At 40.3% G+C, this 21091-nt stretch overlaps 1 protein-coding gene across 3 annotated transcripts in view; it reads left to right on the top strand.

Moving 5' to 3' along the window:
- Nucleotides 1-21091, top strand: part of SKAP2 (src kinase associated phosphoprotein 2) — a 1551387-nt gene that overhangs the window by 775434 nt on the left and 754862 nt on the right. For all 3 annotated transcript variants that reach the window (XM_044066788.1, XM_044066787.1, XM_044066789.1), the window contains one exon: nt 9942-10025. In XM_044066788.1, the coding sequence (XP_043922723.1) occupies nt 9942-10025 (84 nt within the window). The remainder of the gene's footprint in view (nt 1-9941; nt 10026-21091) is intronic.

Here is a 21091-nt window from a genome sequence, read left to right as displayed (position 1 = left end):
ATCTGGAAAGAGGAAGGAGGACAAGGAGACCTGGTGGTGGAATGAGGAAGTACAGGGGAGTATACAGAGAAAGACGTTGGCGAAGAAGAAGGGGGATTGTCAGAGAGATGAAGAAAGTAAACAGGAGTATAAGGAGATGAGGTGCATGGCAAAGAGAGAGGTGGCGAAGGCTAAGGATAAGGCGTATGAAGAATTGTATGAAAGGCTGGACAATAAGGAGGGAGAAATGAACCTGTACCGACTGACTAGACAGGGGGACCGAGCTAGGAAAGATGTGCAGCAAGTAAAGGTGATAAAGGATAATGAGGGAAACATACTCACGCGAGGAGAGTGTGTTGAGCAGATGGAAAGAGTACTTTGAGGGGCTGATGAATGAAGAGAATGAGAGAGAGAGAGAAGGTTGGGTGATGTGGTGATAGTGAATCAGGAAGTGCAATGGATTAGCAAGCAGGAAGTAAGGACAGCTATGAAGAGGATGAAGAATGGAAAGGCTGTTGGTCCAGATGACATACCTGTGGAAGCGTGGAGGTGTTTAGGTGAAATGGCAGTGGAGTTTTTAAATAGATTATTTAATGAAATCTTGGAAAGTGAGAGGATGCCTGAGGAATGGAGAAAAAGTGTTTTGGTACCAATTTGTAAGAATAAGGGTGATGTGCAGAGCTGTAGTAACTACAGAGGGATTAAATTGATCAGTCACAGCAGGAAGTTATGGGAAAGAGTAGTGGAAGCTAGGTTAAGAAGGGAGGTGATGATTAGTGATCAGCAGTATGGTTTCATGCCAGGAAAGAGCACTACAGATGCAATGTTTGCTCTGAGAGTGTTGATGGAGAAGTACAGAGAAGGTCAGAAGGAGATGCAGTGTGTCTTTGTGGACTTAGAGAAAGCATATGACAGGGTGCCCAGAGAGGAATTGTGGTATTGTATGAGGAAGTCGGGAGTGTCAGAGAAGTATGTAAGAGTGGTACAGGATATGTACAAGGGTAGTGTGACAGCGGTGAGGTCTGCAGTGGGAGTGACGGACATGTTTAAGGTGGAGGTGGGATTACATCAAGGATCAGCTCTGAGCCCTTTCTTATTTGCAATGATGATGGACAGGTTGATAGATGAGATCAGACAGGAGTTCCCGTGGACTATGATGTTTGCAGATGACAATGTGATCTGTAGTGAGAGTATTGAACAGGTGGAGGAGACCCTGGAAAGGTGGAGATATGCTCTAGAGAGAAGAGGAATGGAGGTCAGCAGGACTAAGACAGAATATATGTGTGTGAATGAGAGAGAGGATAGAGGAATGGTGAGGATGCAGGGAGTAGAGGTGGTGAAAGTGGATGAGTTTAAATACTTGGGATCAACAGTTCAGAGTAATGGTGAGTATGGAAGAGAGGTGAAGAAGAGAGTACAGGCAAGATGGAGTGGGTGGAGAAAAGTGCCAGGAGTGATTTGCGACAGACGAGTACCAGTAAGAGTGAAAGGCAAGGTCTACAAGAGGGTAGTGAGACCACCTATGTTATATGGGTTGGAGACAGTGGCACTGACAAAAAGGCAGGAGTCCGAGCTGGATGTGGCAGAGTTAAAGATGTTAAGATTTGCACTGAGTGTGACGAGGGTGGACAGGATTAGGAGTAAGTATATTAGAGGGTCAGCCCAGGTTGGAAGGTTTGGAGACAAAGCCAGAGAAGCAAGATTACATTAGTTTGGACATGTGCTGAGGAGGGATGTAGAGTATATTGGGAAAAAGATCCTAAGGATGAAGCTGTCAGGTAACAGGAAAAGAGGAAGGCCTAAGATAAGGTTTCTGGATCTGGTGAGAGAAGACATTCAGGTGGTTGGTGTGACAGAGTAAGATGCAGAGGACAGGAAGAAATGGAAACAGATTATCTGCTGTGGCGACCCCTAACAGGAGCAGCCGAAAGAAGAAAAAGAATATTGGCTGTTCTAAGTGAATCTAACATGTTTGTTGCTACAGCTTACCTTATTCTATTATTCTTCTTCTTTTGGCTGTAATGTAATGTATTACATTATCCTAGAATATCTGACAAGGCTTTGGTGTTCAAAAAGTTTTACCATAGAACATCCACCCAGGATCTTTGCTCATTGCATTTACTGCCTGGTGGCTGCCCATCTTGATGAGGATTGCTCCTCTTGCTCATTTGCGCCTAGGACCATCTCTGATTGATGCACTGAAGGTCATGCTGCCAAGATTCCCAAGCCATCTGATCTGATTCCCTCAGAGCCTATCAGTATATGATCTTCCACTCCTCCTCCTCCTCCAAGGTTCTGTGTGGAGATTGCTATTCCCCAGCTTCAATCACCCTTCATTGATGAGAAATCTTCCCATAGATCTTTCAGGCCAGCGGCTTCTTTTTTTCGGTCCATATGGTCAGCATGGAGTCTTTTTGTCGTTGACATCAAAAGGATGATGAGAAAGTTTTTGGGTAACCAGCACCAGCTTGGCGTCCTTCCTGCACCTTTCTCCATGGAGGTGTCAAGTTCAGCCCCCAACTACTCCATTTCTAGTTTCTCCTTCCCCAGTTCCCTCGGCTCCAACTCCGATGGTGTCCCTCACCCACTTGACTGAGATGTTGGATCTTGTTGGCTCCTGGACCTGAGTGGCTGGTGGTGCATGGGGTCTGGGGTCGACTCTGTGGGTGTTGGATCCATCCCTTCCCATAGGTGCATCAGCTCTGGTCATGTTGGCTCTGGTGTCAGCCCTGTTGTGGAGTAGAATTGGCTCTCAGGGGGGTACATTTTTTGGGTTCCATGGATCCCAGGGATCCCTCTTTGGGTCTTGTTTCAACTTCTGACTTTGAGGCCTTTGTGGGGGTTCTCTCTAGGTCTAGAGATGAGATCTCCTGCTCACACTGTGCTCCATCCAGTCCCCATTGGCTTCAGCCTTCCCCACTTCATTTTTTTGTGTGTGGCAAGAACAGTCAGCTCCCTGAAATCTCGAGGAAACTCTCAAGCCAAGTTCCCTTTCAGTTTCTAAGCCCTCCACTGTGGAGGAACATAGGAAGCATTCTTGAAAGATGAGCATCTCGAACCTACCCAGTTTTCCCTCACTGAAGATCCTTATTTTGAGGAAGGGGGTGGTTTCCCATGATTCGCCTTGGAAGACGTCTCCTTTGGAGACATATTGGAATTATTGTTACAGCGATTGGGTTGGTTCACTGAAGGCCTTGAGAGATGGCCTGTCTGCTTCCAAATGGGTTCTCCAGCTACTGAGCTCACTGATTTGGTGTCACAGAGGGCATGGGAGGAAACAGACATGGTGGAGCCTATACCATGAAAACCTGATAAGATATTAGTTTCTTTGAGAAACAGACCCCACTGGAGTAAGAGGCCCACTTTAGATGCCATTGTGCTTGTGGCAGTCACCAAGAAGGAGCTATCTGAATAGAATTTGGCTGTCCATCCCTCTAACGGAGTTCATGGTTTTGGACTGGTTTGGAAAGTAGACTGTATGTGCGCTGAACTATTTGACTCACTTAACCATATTTTATAGAAACTTGACCTGTCCAGGTCCCTCTCAGATGCATTGTCTGCAGAGTCCTCCAAGACTATGGATATATATATGTGTATATATCTATATATATATATATATATATATATATATATATATATATATATATATATATATATATATATATATGGGTATCTTTCAGTTCATATCTAATGTGCCCACTCACCTTCTTTTGAATGAGGCTGATGGCACTTCACAAGAACAGACAATGCCTGGATGCATCTCTGTGATTTTGTGAGAACTTCAAGACATTCTTTTTAAATGCCCCTTATGATGAGTACACTCTTTTTTGGTGCAAGGTTAAAGATACTCTCACCAGAAGTGAACAAGAGGACAAACCCTCTCCTTCCACGAGTATCCATTTTTACTCCCCTCAAAGAACCTTCTTGCAGAACCAAAAGCGTGGTAAGAGACTGGTTCTGCAAATTCTTCAGGAGACAGACCTGCCCATAACAGAGGGAGGAATAACTTTAGTGGATGTTGTCCCTCTGGCAGAGGGGGGTCTGCAGAACCAGTGGTTTCGAGACCCTTTTGCCAACAAATCCTGTCAACGCTCCTGAAAAGTTGCCCAATTGCTGTACCGTGTATGCATCCCCAGGCCTGGTTAGCCATCACACAAGATTTTTGGGTGCAGAGAATCATAACCAGAAGTTATGTCATTCCATTTGTTTTCCAACCTCAAAACAAGCAAAGCAAACTTCCAGATGTTCCTGTCAGTCAGAGGAAGGCAGTAGCCTTCAAAGTTTTAAACTTGCTAGAGAAACAAGTCATCAAGGTTGCAATGTCTACTTGAGATTCTTTTTGGTTCCGTATTAAAACAGAGACCCCAAGCCCATTCAGCACCTCCATTCTCTAAACCACTTCACAAGGCAGACAAAAATTCTGGATGGTCCTGGTTTGGTCTTTTTTTGCCTGTCTTGAGGAAAGACAACTGGAGGTGGCTCAGAAGTCATGCAGGATACCTATTACCACATCAAAATAGTGAAACAGTGTAGGAGGCTTCTCCACTTTCAGGTGGGAGATAGTCATTTCAGTTGAGAGCATTGTCTTTTGGTCTTACCACAGGCCCCTGGGGTGTTCCCCAAATGCATAACAGTGGTTGCAGTACATCTCAAGCTACAGGGGTTCTTGGTGTTTCCATATCCAGAAGACTGGCTCATAACTGCTTCCACTAGGAATGTACTTGCTTAAGCCAGGTACTCCTTGCACCATTCATGTCCCCACTTAGAAATTATGATGGTCATAGAGAAATCAAAACTAACTCTGGTCCAGGTGATAGATTTCATAGGATACCACCTCTCCAATTGTAAAAAAATTCCAGATTTCAAGTCTTTATCTTGCGCCAACAGCCTTCCAAAGTTCTATCCCATCCGAAACCCTTTGTAAAGCCCCATTCATGAGGATGCCACAGGGGGACCCTCTTAGTCTATTGGTCCATGCTGTGTATGCACTTTCTAGTCAATTTAATGAAAATATGCAGGCACCATATTCTTTGATGGTTAACTTCGCCATTTGATTCTTTAGGTCATTCCTTCATTTTTCTATCCCCCATGGATGTTTCCCACCAGAGAATGGTAAGACAGTCCAAGACCACATGGACATCGTCTGAGTCCAGGTTTCATATCAATATGATGGATATGAGTGCAGTCCCCCTAGCGTTGCAGACTTTTACGGGAATTCCTCTTCAGGTGTGTGATCGAGATTCAAAACGGCAATATGTCTGTTTGGTATTTTAACAAACAAGGAAAAACTGCCTCATATCCATTGTGTTGGGAAGCCAGTGGGTGATGTCTTTCCAAAGTTTACTTGTGTCAGTGCCATTTCTGGAGTAGTACAATGTGTTAGCAGACAAACTGAGTAGGTCATTCTTCTGCCTCATGAGAGGTCTGTCAATCAGTTGCTACTGAGATCCTCAGCTTCTGAGGCCAGCCTTGCTGTGATCTTTTTGCTATCCTTCTCAACGGCAAATGAAACAGCTACTTTACCCTGATCCCACAGGATGGAGACTTACCAAGGGATGCTGTGTCCCACACTGCCCTTGGGGCTTTCGTATGCTTTTCTGCCTTTCCTCTAACATCAAAGGTTCTTTGGAAAGCAATTTGGTGCATGGTGAAAGTGATTCTCATCTGTTCTGGTGCATGATGAAAGTGATCCTCATCTATTCTGGCCTCAACAAATATGTTTACATTTTCCTTGGCCTCATCTGATGCACCCTTCCTGGGCGCTGGAATCCTTTCCATACCTGGTCTGTCACTCGTCTGGCCCTCCTCACCTGGACATCAAAACCCTAAAACTGATCCCTTTGTTTCTTCACTTCCAGTGATTACCAGAAATTCCACATTATCCCTCTGTGCTCCATATTTTGTCTTCCTCCCAAAAAATGGATACATGGAAAATTTATAGAAGTAAGTGGAAAAGGTTTTCCATCTGAGCTTCCTCCAATGGTCTGGATCCCTTTTCATCTCTTTTACCCTCCATTTTGGATATTTTGTTAAGTTTGTTTCAAACAGGTGCAAATTTTTCCACCATCAGTTTTCATGTGGGAGAAAATCATTCTGCTATTGCTTCATTGAAGTCCTCCAAGGACTTTTTACAATGAACTTTCCTTCTTTGCCCACATTTAAGTGATCCCATTCCACCTTGAGATATTAGCATTTTACTTCAGGCCTTAACCAATCACCCTTTTGAGCCTGATGCATCAGTGGAACTGAAATTCCTTTCTTGGAAAATGTTTTTCCAAGTGGTGTTTGTCTCAGCTAGGAGAATCTCAGAACTGCAGGCTCTATCATGTAAGCCACTGTATTTTTTTCCACAAGGACTGGGTTTCACTTTGGATTAGTCCTAATTTTCTTCCTAATTTGTCTTCAGAATCTGACATCAATCATACCATTAATCTGCTAGTTTTCTTCCCTAACTTTTTGAATAAAGGAGAATAAACCTTACATTTGTTGAATGTTCATAGTCTGTTGTGGTTTTATGTACATTGCATCAAGAATTTAAAGAAATCTAATGAACTCTTTCTTTCTTTCCTTTTCCAAGGCTAAATTGGGAGATAGTGTGATCTTGGAAATTCTAAAGACCTAAACTACACAAAGGTGTTACAACTGGAGTAAAACTAGTGTAGCACTGGTGGCTTTGCTAAGGGGGCTCCCATTCCCAGCACCACCATGCAGTGACCAGACAGAGGATGTGCTTTTACTGTACTGTTTGTAAATCTTTCAAACAGAAGAGCATTAATAAAACACAAACACCTGATAATAGTGCTTAATGTATGATTCTTAACGAACATTGCATGCATCTGGTGCCTACATACCTTGGCATGCCTTCTGCTTCTACTAAACTCAAAAAATAAATTAACAATGATGCCTTGCCAAAGTACACACCCTAGGTCTCTGTCATGTAAGTCCATTTAAACTGGAAAGATTATACATTTTATTCCCTCTGCATAAACGCTCTCTTTTAGCAATAACAGTTTTTTTTTCTGGAGGATTGTTATCCACTTTGCTACTCTCATGCCATAGTAGTTAGTTAAAAAAAGTTAGTAAAATATTCTTGAATTTTGCCAAGCTCCCGAGCTGCCGTGCATAATGGCACGTGGAACAAAATGCTCCTGAAGAATGTTTAGTTAGAATGGCTGAAGTCTATGCTTTGCATTTTGGAAACAGGCTGAAGCTACCTTTAGCAAAAAAAAAAAAAAAAGTTTTCTCCCAGATGTTCTGAGTGGGAAACAATCTTTTTTTTTTTTTTTTTTGCAGAACATGAAATCTGGAATTCCTCTATGCACAAATTAAATACATTTGTACACTTAACTTAGCCGCTAAGACACATTAATATGTAGTAACTAATATAAGATATCAAACAAGCTATAATGATGATCCTAATTAATTAAAATAATAATCTTCTTCTGTGGTTAGGGTCTGATATGGTCAGTCTGGAGCCGGAGGGAGGGAGGGAAGGTTGAGACAGATGGAAGAAGAGAATATGGATTTACAATTATGGTAAACACATAACCTTTGTAGCTATTGTTGTCTATTCCATCCACCTCAATGACTGGGACAGAGTCCCCAGCTACTAAAATTATAGGCGGCCTCATGGAAGGATATTTCAGAGAATGCTGGAGCCACACAAAGCCCGGGACCTAGACTGGAGATCCAACTTGTAATGGGAGACAAAGGTATGAACAGAAGATGAAGTTGCAGCAGCAGCACAAATGTCACCTATAGGCACTCTGGCAAAGGAAGCTGCAGATGCTCCAGTCGAATGAGTTTTAGGCTTGTGAGACAAAATCCCTTGGCTTTATAAACAAAGGAAGTGCAATCGTAGATAGAATTTCTTTTAAACCTGGATGCTAATACTTAGAAGCCAATTTTGAAACAGAGACAATTGTTGTACGGTATTTCAAATATTTGAACTATATATTATTTTTAGTTTCATTTTGACACAACTTTTCTTTTGAAAACATTTTTTTTGAATTTGCATTGCTCTGTTTTGAACCATTAAGTAGACTTTCCTTTTGATGTCTTTGTGATTTATACTTTAGTACTTTAATGCACACTGTTACTTGTTTTATCAAAGCCTAAAGAAGCTTTGGTGAAAGCATTTCTAGCTCGTTATTAAAGTCTTATTTTCCTACCTCCTTGGTGATTTGAGATGACTTTTTTGGATTTTCTCCAAATAAATACATGTACAACCTAGATCCTTAAGTTTTCAAATAAATCTTGGGTAAAGGTGTTGGCATTTACTCAGTAGAAAAAACTGTCTTTCATTGTTGGCAAGGATAAAATGCAGCTGTGAGAGTTAATTACAAGTCATTTGTGACAAGCACTCGAATGTATGATGACAAATGTTCAATTGGTTTAAAGATCGAGCCTGCTGTATCTCATTGAATTCACTTTTCTCTAAGATACAGCAATGCTGGGATTAGTATATGCAAGTTAGCAACAGTGGGGAGGGTGCACAGGGCAAAGCCAGAGTTGAAAAATGCTGCATTGGTGAACCACTGAGTTGTCACTGTTTCACTGTATGTTCATTATGTATGTATCAAATTCTTAGCCATAAAGTCTTTTAGGCAGTATCAAAACTTAAGTCATATGCACCCCGAGGCCTGGATAAACTGACAGCAGACCCATAAGAGTGATACCATGTGTACAAAAGATTCCTCTGGAATGGATTTCAGATATTTATATTGAAACAGTAGAATCCCACCCCCTGGTGTTTATAAGATGTGGAGGCAGCATTTATGGTTGAGGAGCTGTAAAATGCATATAGGATTCTGACCATATCTGCTTTAGTAATGCAGAACTTAACTACTGTAATTAAAAAAAAGCTTAAAAGCGTTTGTGGCAAAGCCCCAGTCACTGAAGGGAAAAAAATCCACATCACTGAAGACCAAAAACAGTAAAGTAAGTATAGCATGCTACTTCCTCTTTTTGGGACCTCTTCTGCATACTTACCTTAATACACAAATTCAGAGACGTAGAAGTGACATAGTACGCTTTCTTTTCACTTTTAATGTAGTGAACTGACATTGGAATTAATTTGCTTGCATTTTTATTTCTCTTTATTCATCCTTCACTCCTCATGGTTTCTACCTTTTATTTGGAATGGGATTTTAGAATATGGAATTTTGTCTTTTAAGACTTATTACATGTTGTAAACATAAAAAGGTACCACACTAGTGGATCTTCAACAAACAGACTTTTGTAGCAAAATCATAAAAAAGTACTTATGTTTTCCTTGAGTTGATTTCTTTTTTCATTTTGGACATCTTTTCGACCTTTTGCTAGCCAGGATAGAAACACTGGTCCCTTATTATCTCAGATTTTGTTTTAATTTGTAGTCCTATTTGGGGATGTAAGGTGATCAGGTGTTCTTTCTTCAAGTCATCCTTCCTCCAATCACCCCCTTTTCCTCTGACATTAGGTAATCCATGGATTCACAGTTGCACAAGATAGTCTATTGTGGATTATTTATTTATTTATTTTTTACTGTTTTGGGGTTTGCTTTACTGGCAATGCTTCTTCTGAGCTTTAGGGATTGAAGATGCTTTTAATTTGTCAAGGATATACTTGTTTATACTATGAGTTATTCAGGATCATTTAGTTGTCCCCAAATAATTTCTTTGTTTTTTTTTTCCTGGAGTCACACCACTTACTGTGAGAAGTTTGTATTGCTACATGCAGTAGGCTATCCTCATGAAAATTATGGAAAGATTTTACATGACTGTCATTAACTAGTTTAAAACTGTGTCAAGACTTAAACAAAAATATGTTAGTGTTTCCTTATCAAATAATAAGGGAGTTTGTAATGTAATGTTTTGCAATTGCTGTACAAACAAATCTTTAAATCTTTTTTAATCTAGTTCTTGATATAGTGTTGGAGCAAACTGTGGCAGTATAATTCAGAGTATTATCTTTCTTTGCAGATCACAGCTTCTTTGCAGCCGAGTGGCAGAGACGTTGGTGTGCTCTTAGCAACAACATATTTTATTATTATGGCAGTGAAAAAGGTATACATTTTTGTAGTTATGCCACTAACTGTTCTAAAAAACAAAAACACAGGTTGTTTTAATTTATGTCAATATGGCCTCATTACCTCTTCTCATGATTTGCACTCATACATAGTGTATGATAATGTTAACCTCTGTGTCAGGCATTTGTTACAGTATGTTTCATCTACATTTCATCATTTCCTCTGTCATTGTGATTTAAGTAGTTTATTAAAGTAATGACTGCATGGATAGCTTTAAGATCCTACTGCATACAGCTAGGTGATAATAGTACAGCCCTCCTGTTGGTATAGATCTTGGCAGTGCAGCTGTAGGTTAAGAAGCTGTGTCACTCCACCATGTTAAAGTCATAAGGCTCTGTGTCAGTTTACAGGGCTGGGACATTTGTCGTAGAGTTGGAAACATGATCAGTCTTAACAAGTGTAAAGAAAATAGGCCAGGTCCATGAAGTCGAATGAGAAAGCACTGATTGTGGTGCACCTGATGAGAATTCAATTGGCGGGTTATGTGCTTGTGGGAGCTTGTGGAGTAGGATGGGAGTGAGCAGCTGCTGCCATCTCAACCATTCTGGGGAGAGAAGTGGCTCTGGCTCACCACACAATTGACTTTTAGTTGGAGCACTAAGTGTTCACCTACTGGAGTTCCAAGATGGGTGATCTCACACTGCCTTACTGCATTTGTACTGTGCAGCCATGAGGAAACTTGTGTGTGGAGGCATGCTTAATTTCAAAAGGCAGCAATTGTACACTCAGAGGTGCTGCTTAGGGAGTGAAGGGGATGCTTCTAAGGGGAGATGTTAGGCAGTTCCCCAGGGGACAAACAAGCAAGCAAGCTGGCCTGCTCCTTTTGCTGGAGAATGGGAGTGCTTGTTTATTTTTCTGAATTTTTTTTACCAGAAAAGTCTGACTCAGCTGAAAGCCCCTTTTCAGCATAGGCACAGGGAGAAAAGCTCCACAGAAGTATAGTCAGTTCAAGAGTAGCTACGTACAATGTAGTTATATGAGTTGTATGAACGTGAAGAAAAATAACTTGTAAATGGTGTAGGTTACAATAAAGCTGTAAGACTTAAAATATTTGTAATAATAAAGAATCAGTAAATGGAAGTTTTGGGATAATGAACAGTCCCAGGCAAGAATGGACTAATGGGCTGTTAATACCCATGTGAGGGCAAAACAGCATCCCCACCACAGTAGCCAGAGGTTAGTCACACTTCTGAGGTGCAGTTCAGGGATGCCTCTCACACGGTCTTGCAAATCCCTAGTGGTAGGGACTCCTTCATCCGATCAGTGGAAGTTTGCCATTCCTCAACCTTTCTCTCCCTTCCAACTTTCCAGTATCCACCACACAACTGATTTAAGATGTTTCGGAGGTTTCTGTAGTTTTTTTTAGAACATGCAGCCAGACCTGATCCTACTGTCTTTTTGTGGAGTCCTTTCTGTAAAAAGGAAGAGAGACCCTCCCAGAGAGAGAGAGAGAGAGAGAGAGAGAGAGTCAAACTCTTCTTTATTCAGATAGTGAAGAGGAGATGGATTATGAGTCACACTTGTTTTCAGTTGTGGTATATGATATATACGATGAAGGTACTCTGTCCTCTGGGGTTCCATCAGATAATGGCATGTGGAAACTTTGACCCTGATGAGATACCATTTTAAAAGGTAAACCAAAGAGGTATCAACATCCCTGAAAAGATATATGGCTATTGTGAGAATGGACCCACCTAAACCTCTAGCTATCCTGGCAGTTTTGGAAGGCCCTGTAGGATGCCTTTGAAGCTGCATGTCCAGATCAAGATTCCGAACTCCCTACTCCTTTGGCACCCATGACTTGACCTTTCTTTATAAGGCCTAGGAATCTGATGAGTTCCTTTACAGTAAGCCAGCAGCAGATATACTGTCACATCCATAGGTTCTGCAAAGTAAGCTAGAATGGTTCTAGAACAGAACACTTTTCCCAGTAATTGGAAGAGTAGGATACATGATTGTTTTGGAAAGAAAATGTTCATGTTAACAACTGTAGCCTTCAGAGTCCTGAAAAAATATGCATGATTAAGTTTCAGGTAGAAAATCTCCAAAAGCTTAAGGAAGCTTAGGAGGAATCTAGGAGGAAACCCTGAGGGGCTACTCTGTTGACTGAAATCAAGCACTTATGTACAGCAGGGTGGTAGCCATCAAATGTTGGTATGATGTTCTGAATGAGCAGCTAGGGCTGCTGTGATTGAGTTGCCCACCAGAAGGTATATCAGAGATGTGCTACTAGGGGATGTGAAGATGCAGCTTTTCAACAGACATTTAGATATAGAGCTGCTGTTTAGGACCCATCTCAAGATTTTTTTAAGAAATTGAAAGGGGGATACTGAAATCAGTTTAAAAACTGCTCCATATCCCTCCCCATTCCCAGTTACAGCAGGATTTACCAAAGGAATGGTATTACTAATGGAGGCAGAAAAATGACAGACAGATAAAAGGCAGAACAGCTATACGTAAGAAAAAGTGGCAGAATGATGGAAAAGGATGTGAAAGTACTCAGGGCTGAAACCACAGTAGGGAGCAACAATGATTGTATACCATTTCCCTAACCTTAGAAACCCCTTCTCATCTGTTCTCGCCACCTTTGTAACCCGACAAAACTCCAAAGGATTGAAGGTTGACTGGCCTTGTTCTCTTAGCAATGGTGAGGTATTACGGAAAATAAAGGAATTTTTATCTTTGTATCATTACAGACTACAGTTGAAGACTGTTCCTGGGATGCAGGGAATTCCATCTATCGCAAAAGAACAGAAGGATCTAATAAGGCCAGTAGTATAGGCCTCACTATTTTAAAGGGTCATAAAGCAGATTCCTTGAGAAGCATAATCCTCCATTTTTATTCTGAGCATCAAGTAATGATAGACCTTTGAGGCCATTCTTAGACTTGATAGGGCTAAACAGATTCCTAACAGTCCAAACATTCAAAATGTTACCCCTTTAGGCCCTTCTGCCCCTCCTGGCTCTGCGAGCACTAATAGTCACTCTGTATCTAAGGTATGCCTACCTACACATAGTCATAAACAGAGATCACAGTTACTTCCTCAGGTTTGAAACAAGGACCTGCCTTTATTAGCTTGCTTTCCTACTCTTCAGATTAGCAATTGCAGCCAGTATATTTACAGAATGTCTGATGACTGTGATAGCCCATTGAAGGACCAGGACATTCACATATACCTGTAGCTGGACAGCTGCCTCATTCAGGCATAATCCCCTTAAAATCCTTTTGTAGCCTGAGTTTCTCTTTCAGCCTGCAAAAATCCAGTTTCACTCCAGCTACGTCAATACTGTTCATAGGGCCCAAACTTAGTACTGAAAAGGGGAATGTGTTTCTACCTCAGGTGAAAGTAAAGTTTCTTTCTGTTTTCTTATGGATTATAACACTGAAAGACTTAGTTATCATCTCAGGAATTATAGAGAATTCTGGGCTGTGTGGCATTTGTCTTATTAATGGTAACTTTGGCAAGCCTGCATATGAGACGCTGCATCAGGCACTAGAGACTCCTGTTGCAATTCTGTATTGCTTAAGGAAGGAATTAGAATGGTGGGATATTTAATTGCAGAAGTATCTAGTGATGCATTTCGGACAACGCCTTCCACACCAAACTTTGACTACAGAAGTCACAAACAAAACCGGGAAGGGAGGGCATACTGTGGTTTTCAGAGTTCAGTGTACCTGGATCCCCAAGTGAAGGTAGAGGCATATAAACCTGAAGGGAATGATTGCAGCAGTGCTGGCCCATTTGGAAACCAGGAGTCTTATACCTGATTACAGACAATACCACAGTAGTAGTGCACATAACTCAAAAAGGGGACACTCAGTCTTATCCTGTCTACAGCTTGTCTGTACAGGTTTGCAAAGAAAGCCCTCCTTTCCCAAATGATACTGAGGACTACTTATGTCCAATGTCAAGAAAATAACGCTGTAGATCAGCTAAGCAGGACTTCAAAGGACTCCCACAAGTGGGCATAGAAATCTTGATGATTGGATGGGAGATAGGAAATTCACCCCGGGGATCACTTCTGTGGCTCTACTTGACAGGGGCACAAGAAAATAATTTTCTTGGTTGGCAAAAGCCAGGGTACCATTTGGCTAGGCTTATATAGGCCCTAGGGCCAATAGCCTAGTACCTACCTATGAACCTATGAACACTGGACAAGCACACTTTTTAGGCCTTATTCCCAGGTGAGCGAAAGGTAGCAGAGGTGGATGTCTTTGCTTAGCTGAGCAATAGATAGCTACAGAAATTCTTCTGTTAATCCCAAATAAACAGGCTTGGGCAGTGGTCATCTCCCTGAATTGGAAAAGTTTATTTATATATATGCTTGCCCTCCCACACCCTTACTTCCTCTGGTAATTCAGAACATAAGAGAGGAAAGGCTAGAAATGGGTGATGCTAATTGTTCCTTTTTGAAGAAGTCATTATTGGAATCGTACTTGCTGCTCCAACATATGTGCCTTTTGTCACAACTTAAGGAGACCATTAATGTAACCACACCTCAGACTGATAGTATGGATTATCAAAGTTATTACTCAGAGAACATGATTAGCATAATGAGAGAAATTAGCAGGCAAGTAACAGGAAATCCCACCTGGTCAAATGGAAGAGATATACATTTGTGCCAAAGGAAGGACAGTCTAAATAAATCACCATCCTTCACTCTTCCAGGCAGCTCTGGAGTGAAGTAAGTAACGTCTGTAGTCAGAATCCTCGTAAAGAGCTTTCCTCTCTTGGCCACATTTCTTGCTCTACTGGGAACCTCTTACCTGCTGATTTTTTTCAAAAAATTCTCCAATCAGCTTCCCACATAGCAGAAAATGACTTCCTCTTCCACACAAATTCACTCAGTTCACCTAGAATACCTCCCACCTTTCTACTTCTCTGAAAATCAAAAGCAAACAAATTGCACCTCTACTAGAAGAGATTCCTCTAGACTCTCCCTCTGGTCTGATAGCCTCTGACATAGGTTTCTCTACCACTGTAGAGATTTCATAGTCACCTCACTGAAATATATGTACAACCCTAGCCTCACAACCAATACCATGCTGTCTAGCTGGAAATCAGCCTATGCCAGACCTGTACCATAGGATCACAGACCCTCCTCAACTTCAGTACTTCCTACCCTTATTAAATTTCTTGAAAAAGTCATTTACAACCAACTCACCACTAACCTTGATAAATACCACTTACTGTCTTGGAAATAACATGGCTTTTGGGCAGATAGAAATACTTTGATTGCTCCCTTGACACACTCTGATGTCATCTTCGCTCTCATGGATGAAGGTGACCACAACAAAGCAGTATTCATTGTTTACCTAGGCATTTGACCTGGTTGATTACTCCACCCTGGCATCCTACTTGCAAGATATCTGTGTAAGCTCTGTGTCTACCCAATTTTTCAAAGATTTCCCAACCAGTCTAACTTTCACAGTTAACACTGAGCCTGCCGTAACAGATAGCAGCTTTCACTCTTTCAGAGGTTTCTCAGGAATCAGTTCAATACTCTTCTCCACTTTTATAAATAAATTGCCTCTTGACCTACCTCATATACTACTCCTTGTTTATGCTAATGGCGTGGTTATCTATAGATCCACCAACATTTCTCATGACATTATTCAAAATCATCTTCAAGCCCACGGTCTACAAAGAAACCAGTGACTTTGTCTTAAAAGAAAAAAAAAAAAACTCCTCAACACTAACAGAAAAAAAACAAGTTTGTGCTGTTCGGTACAAAGAAAAGATTCAATAAAGCTTTTTCTAAGTGTATCAAAGATGTAGACATTAGCCTAACTGAATCCACCACACCATTTAGATATCTTTCCAAGACCACATTCAGAAAGTCAGATCCAAAGTTGCCTACCTCTGTTCTGGGCCTAAAGGAAATCATATTTCATTTCACAACCTCCTAGAGCAGCCTTAGCCAAAGGTGTATTAACTGCACAACTAAAATATGGCCTACTCCTATTTATCAATGCCACCTTACAATGTATTTTTGATAAAATCTGCTCTTCATTACAAACTCCCTTCAGTGTGAACATCACCACAGCTCTTTGGAAAAGGAACATTGGCTACTCATTCAAGACTTAGCCAGCCTCCTTCTTGGCTCCTTTCTCTTCATGATCCTGTGGCAATATAAATCATTCCCCAATTATGAAATCAACTATGTCTACTCCACACTACAGCCTAAGAAGCCAATCCAGTAAAGGTTCTACTCTTACAACTCCATCCGCTAAACTTCACTCAACACACCACAGCTTCACCCTTTCATGATCTTACAGAAATCAGAGGTTACAAACAGTTCAGACCTCACTTCAAACGATGCCTAACAGCACTATAAATGTACATATCCCCTAACTCCAGTGGCTAAACTATTACATTCAACCCAAAAAAATGGCTGTTTAATCTTATAAGCTCTCCAGCATATAAACTCACACTGACTGCTTCCTCATCTGCCCTGTCCATTCCCTGCTGTATATATCTAATATCCACGTCTCCTGTTATTTAGTTAGTAGTATGTAATTTCTACTCTCACTAGTAAAATATTCCTCCACACTTTTATATTCTGTGTCTATTCTAATGGGTGGACAACATTTACCTCATCTACAACACCTGCATTATTCATTGTATTCTCCTAATCCTACTTCTTTTTAAACCTTCTTGTAAATATGTGTATATAGTTTTACTTCAATGCTGTGTTATATAATGTCACTAGTTGTACAAGCAGCATTGTCCCACTCAAGCCAGTAGTGCTTCAAAGGCTCACCACACTTTGCACTTTTGTTCTACTGTAGCTTAGTCACTATTCTGAATTTGTGATATTCACTGTCACAATTAAGCACAGTAAACTTGAACATTTACTTTAGCTGAGCAAGTAATGCAAAAATCTGCTTTTTTTGTTTCACATAAAAATACTTTCTCACATTTTACTTTTTACATAGTTCTGGACAATTGCTGTCCTGCCTGCTGGCAATCAGGAATGTGACTGCCATTTAACTGACTGCTGGTAAGTATAAGTGAGCCAGTGTCTTCTTTAGACAGAGAAAAAAAATATGTACTTTCTTCTTACTTTCTAGGTACAAGAAGGTATTATAATAACCTGTCTAGCATCAACAACTTTTTAATTCCTGATGAATGGGCTACAGTTCGTCCAAAAGCTTGGTTGTGGTAATGTAAAATCTATGCTGGCTCCAGAAAAAAAAAAAAGTTAACATATCACCTCTGCATTGCAGTGTTTTCTGTCAGTGGACCATCATGACATTTCTCCTTTTTTCCAGCCCATCAGTGGGAGCAAATATTTCTAAATGATAGTTCATCTTCCCTCCTGTTTCTTCAGCTACTAACAAAAGTCAGAGAAGAAAATGAAAGCCCATTCATACTCCATCATGGTGACCTAAAAGGGTAGTGTTTCAGGATCTCAGGTTCCTGGCAGTACATAGATAATTTTGGTAGTGTCTGTTGGAAGGCATCTTGTATGCTGCCACAGGATATCTGTATAGTATCTCTGGATGTGATAAATACTTCTTGGCACATCAGTGTCCGGGATCTGCACAAGGGCATCCTTAATTTCAGTATGCATGGCTTTCAGTTTCAGTATACTATAATCATTGTTGGTGTTGTGGTCTATACTCTGTAGTCAGAGGGTTTACTAAAGTGCTAACCATTGTGCTGAAAACCTTACATAAGTAACTGGTAGCTGCTTTTGTTCCTTTACCTGAATGATTAGCTTGTAAGTGGCTGGGAATGGGACTATTACAAATGCATACTGCAACACAGAAATTCTGCAGATAATATATTGGCATCTTGTTGAAGTTTCCAGTAGTTTATTCAGTTAAGTAGGTAGATGGATGAGTGTTTTTGTTCTAATACATTCAACAGGTCAGTTATTTAAAGGCAGTTATAAGCAATGGTGGGAGGGTCCATGGGAGCTAATTGGAGGAAAATCTGGGAGATGGAAAAACCAGGAGCCAACCCCAAAGCTTAGAGGTTAGTCCCGTATTTGAATATTCCTTAAAGACCAGTGAAAGTTTACCAACCAGCTCAGCTGCCTGTGGAACCTCATTCTGAGTTAAAAAGCTTTATTTTTATTTTTAACTTCTAACAAATAAAACATGACAAAAGACTATGAGCTACAACTAAAGAACTATATTTAAGAAAACGCTTTCGCCTGAGCTTCATCAGGTCCATCAAATAGAATGGTTTACACTTTGATTATTGAAGATGCCTGATTTTATCAGGTATCAGAAGACTTTATTAGTCTGTTTTGTAACACATGTAAAATGAGTGTTTGTGTCCTCCAGTCTGAATTTGCACTCTACCCCAATCCCTAATGTTCAAGGCTGTCTTAAAAACAAAACAAGGATGAGTTCCTAAGATTTTTTCCTGTTGTTTATTGTCTGTAATCATTACCCAGTTGTCAATCATGATCTTTCTGATTGTTTTATAATCTAGTGAAAAGGTGAGTTAGGTGATGGAAACAAGACAGGCTGGTCAAGTGTAGGTAAAGGTAGAAGAGCAAAGACTATTAACTGCAGAAGGGCATCATGCATGCAACTGATTTAGTAGGCACAAATCTGTTACGCTTGATTTCAATGACACTCTGCTGTGGGTAGCCATTGTAAAGAATGCTAAACAGTAAACTTTTAAACTGTTTCTACCTTTTCCTACACTTGATCCAACCACCTGTATTTTTATTTTTTTTATTTTCATTTATGTAGAGGACGCGTATTATTTCAGGTTCTTGTTTTTGTGTCTGCATCGTTCATCTTGTTCTTGCTAAATGCAGGAGAGTTGAATTAGGTGACTGTGTGACTGAAAGTACCCTCGTAGCCCACTGGTGACATGATGCATGCTAGTAGGAGATGCATGCATTCCTGAGAGCATGAGCTGCAGGGATTTAGAATTCTGCTAACCTAGGTGTGCCACAAAAACAATTCCACTCACAATAATAGCTACCCACTGCATAGGGTCTTCTAGATCAGCTTATATGATGCGCATGTATATATGTTATTTTTCTTCCAGGATTAACAAATTATTTATGACAAGTGGGCCAGTGATTCTTAGGCTTCCTGTGTTCCTGTCATGCAGAGTGCATCCAAATAGTGACCAGGCAAAGTCTCTAGTCAGTTTCACCATAAAGCCTTATCTTACATGAAATCTTTTAGATTCTCTTTGAAATGAGTTGGTGAGTCTAACTTTATGAAAGAATCTGGTAGTCTGCACCATATAGCATCTACTTCAGAACCATTAAATGCTTTTCCTGACTGCACTGTCATTCACTTTAAGTGACAGATTTCTAAAACATTATTTAGATTCAGCCTTAGGCAGATTACATAATTTGAGAGTATAATCATCTTTATGTGCTAGAAATACTTGGATTAAATAACCTCTCAAGCATCAGTAAGTCACTGAATATAAATAAGTACAGTTGTGTCAGCTTCTCATTATAATTAAGTCCTTTAGTTGAGTATGGGGTTACTTACCTTCAGTGTGTAATATCTGAAATTTCATACTGCCTTTCAGATGGTGCATTACTAGAACGTTACATATATTATATATATATATATATTGGTAGGAAATGCTTTATCAAGCCTTTATCCAAACAAACAAGTAACCATACACATACTTTGATCAATTATAGTGGAAGTCGTGTGAAAGGTAAAGTCTGTAAGAAAAGTGGCATATCATAAGACTGAGATTCAGTGGCAGCACTTTCAGTCTGTTGTGATTCCGTCAGGGAATTATTTGAGACACTGGGGACCTGAATCATTTCCACTATCCATGTAAATGTGTTTGCATATGTAGTGCAGTCATGAACATACTGTTAATGATGTGAAGAGGAGCTGTTCTGATATATTGTGTCAGAGTATCTACCACACCGAGTACTGTACCATAGAAATGCACACATAGTATCTTTGATGCAAAACATGTAAGGTTTCTAGTATAAATACTGGGCACCGAACGTATTCTCCGTCACTAAACTGCACTGCCGTGGTGAATCCTTTCTTGTTGGATATCTTAAGTTGTGTCTTGGGCTGTACTAATTTGCATGTTGATCATCAGCAATGCTGTACTTGTTATGACATATGTATACCTGCCTGGAAATCCATTTAATATTAAAATAAGAGAAAGAGGAAAGAGGAAAAAACACCAGAGGCCCCCTTGAGGAGGGTTCGCTTGAGCAAATTAAGGTTTAGTGTCGCTGAAAAAAAGTCTAAATGTTGTCATAGTTGACATGAGTGAGAAAATAAAAAGCAAAAGCTGGAAACTGTATTTTGTATATCTGGAAACTGCATGTGTACCAAAGGGAGGATGATACAATGTTTTTTGCAAATTAGAGCTTGCTGCCATATTTTGCCTCTGGTTGTTCGAGTCATAATTACGTATTCTGCAAGCCTTTGTAAACACGTAGGTGCAGTACCTTACTGAACTGTCAGAAACCATTTGAAGACTTGCTTCTTGAAAAGATGAGGGGAGTTAAACTAGTACTTACAGTGCAAACCCAGCTATCAGGAAAGTGTTAAACTGCCATTTCTCAGGACCTTTATATAAAATATATCTCATTAAAAGCTGTGTGAACCTTTGCTCAGTGCAAGGAAAGTACGGTGTTAATTGCAAATATGACTGAGTTACAATTACTTCATGCCAACATCTGCTGCAGGTTGCCCAGAGGCAGCTCTTTGATGTTGCTAGCTCTAATTTTGCCATTTTGATGACACCCACAAATCTGGATCTAAGCCCTGTGGAGTAGAACAAGCTAGTAGTACTGCTTCAGGCAGTTCTAAACAACAACATGCTCTTCTTTCCAGTAAGTGACTTTTATTTATTTTTAATTTATTTTTTTCATGTATTTCAATGTTTTGTTTATTTTTATTTTTAACTGAGTAAGGAGGCTGTGCCAAGGACCACTTTTAGTCACAATCTCAGTAAAAGGCATAAATACTATACCAAAATAGAGGAATACATACGCAGGGTATTACAAAGTATTAACTTGTAAAGTTGGAATGTAATTATACAGACCTTAAACTGTGTTATAGGCATAAGG

This window comes from Protopterus annectens, chromosome 3.part1 (assembly GCF_019279795.1).
Source record: "Protopterus annectens isolate FY-2018-M chromosome 3.part1, PAN1.0, whole genome shotgun sequence".
Classification (NCBI taxonomy): Eukaryota; Metazoa; Chordata; order Ceratodontiformes; family Protopteridae; genus Protopterus; species Protopterus annectens.
This window is presented reverse-complemented; position numbering and strand designations above follow the sequence as displayed.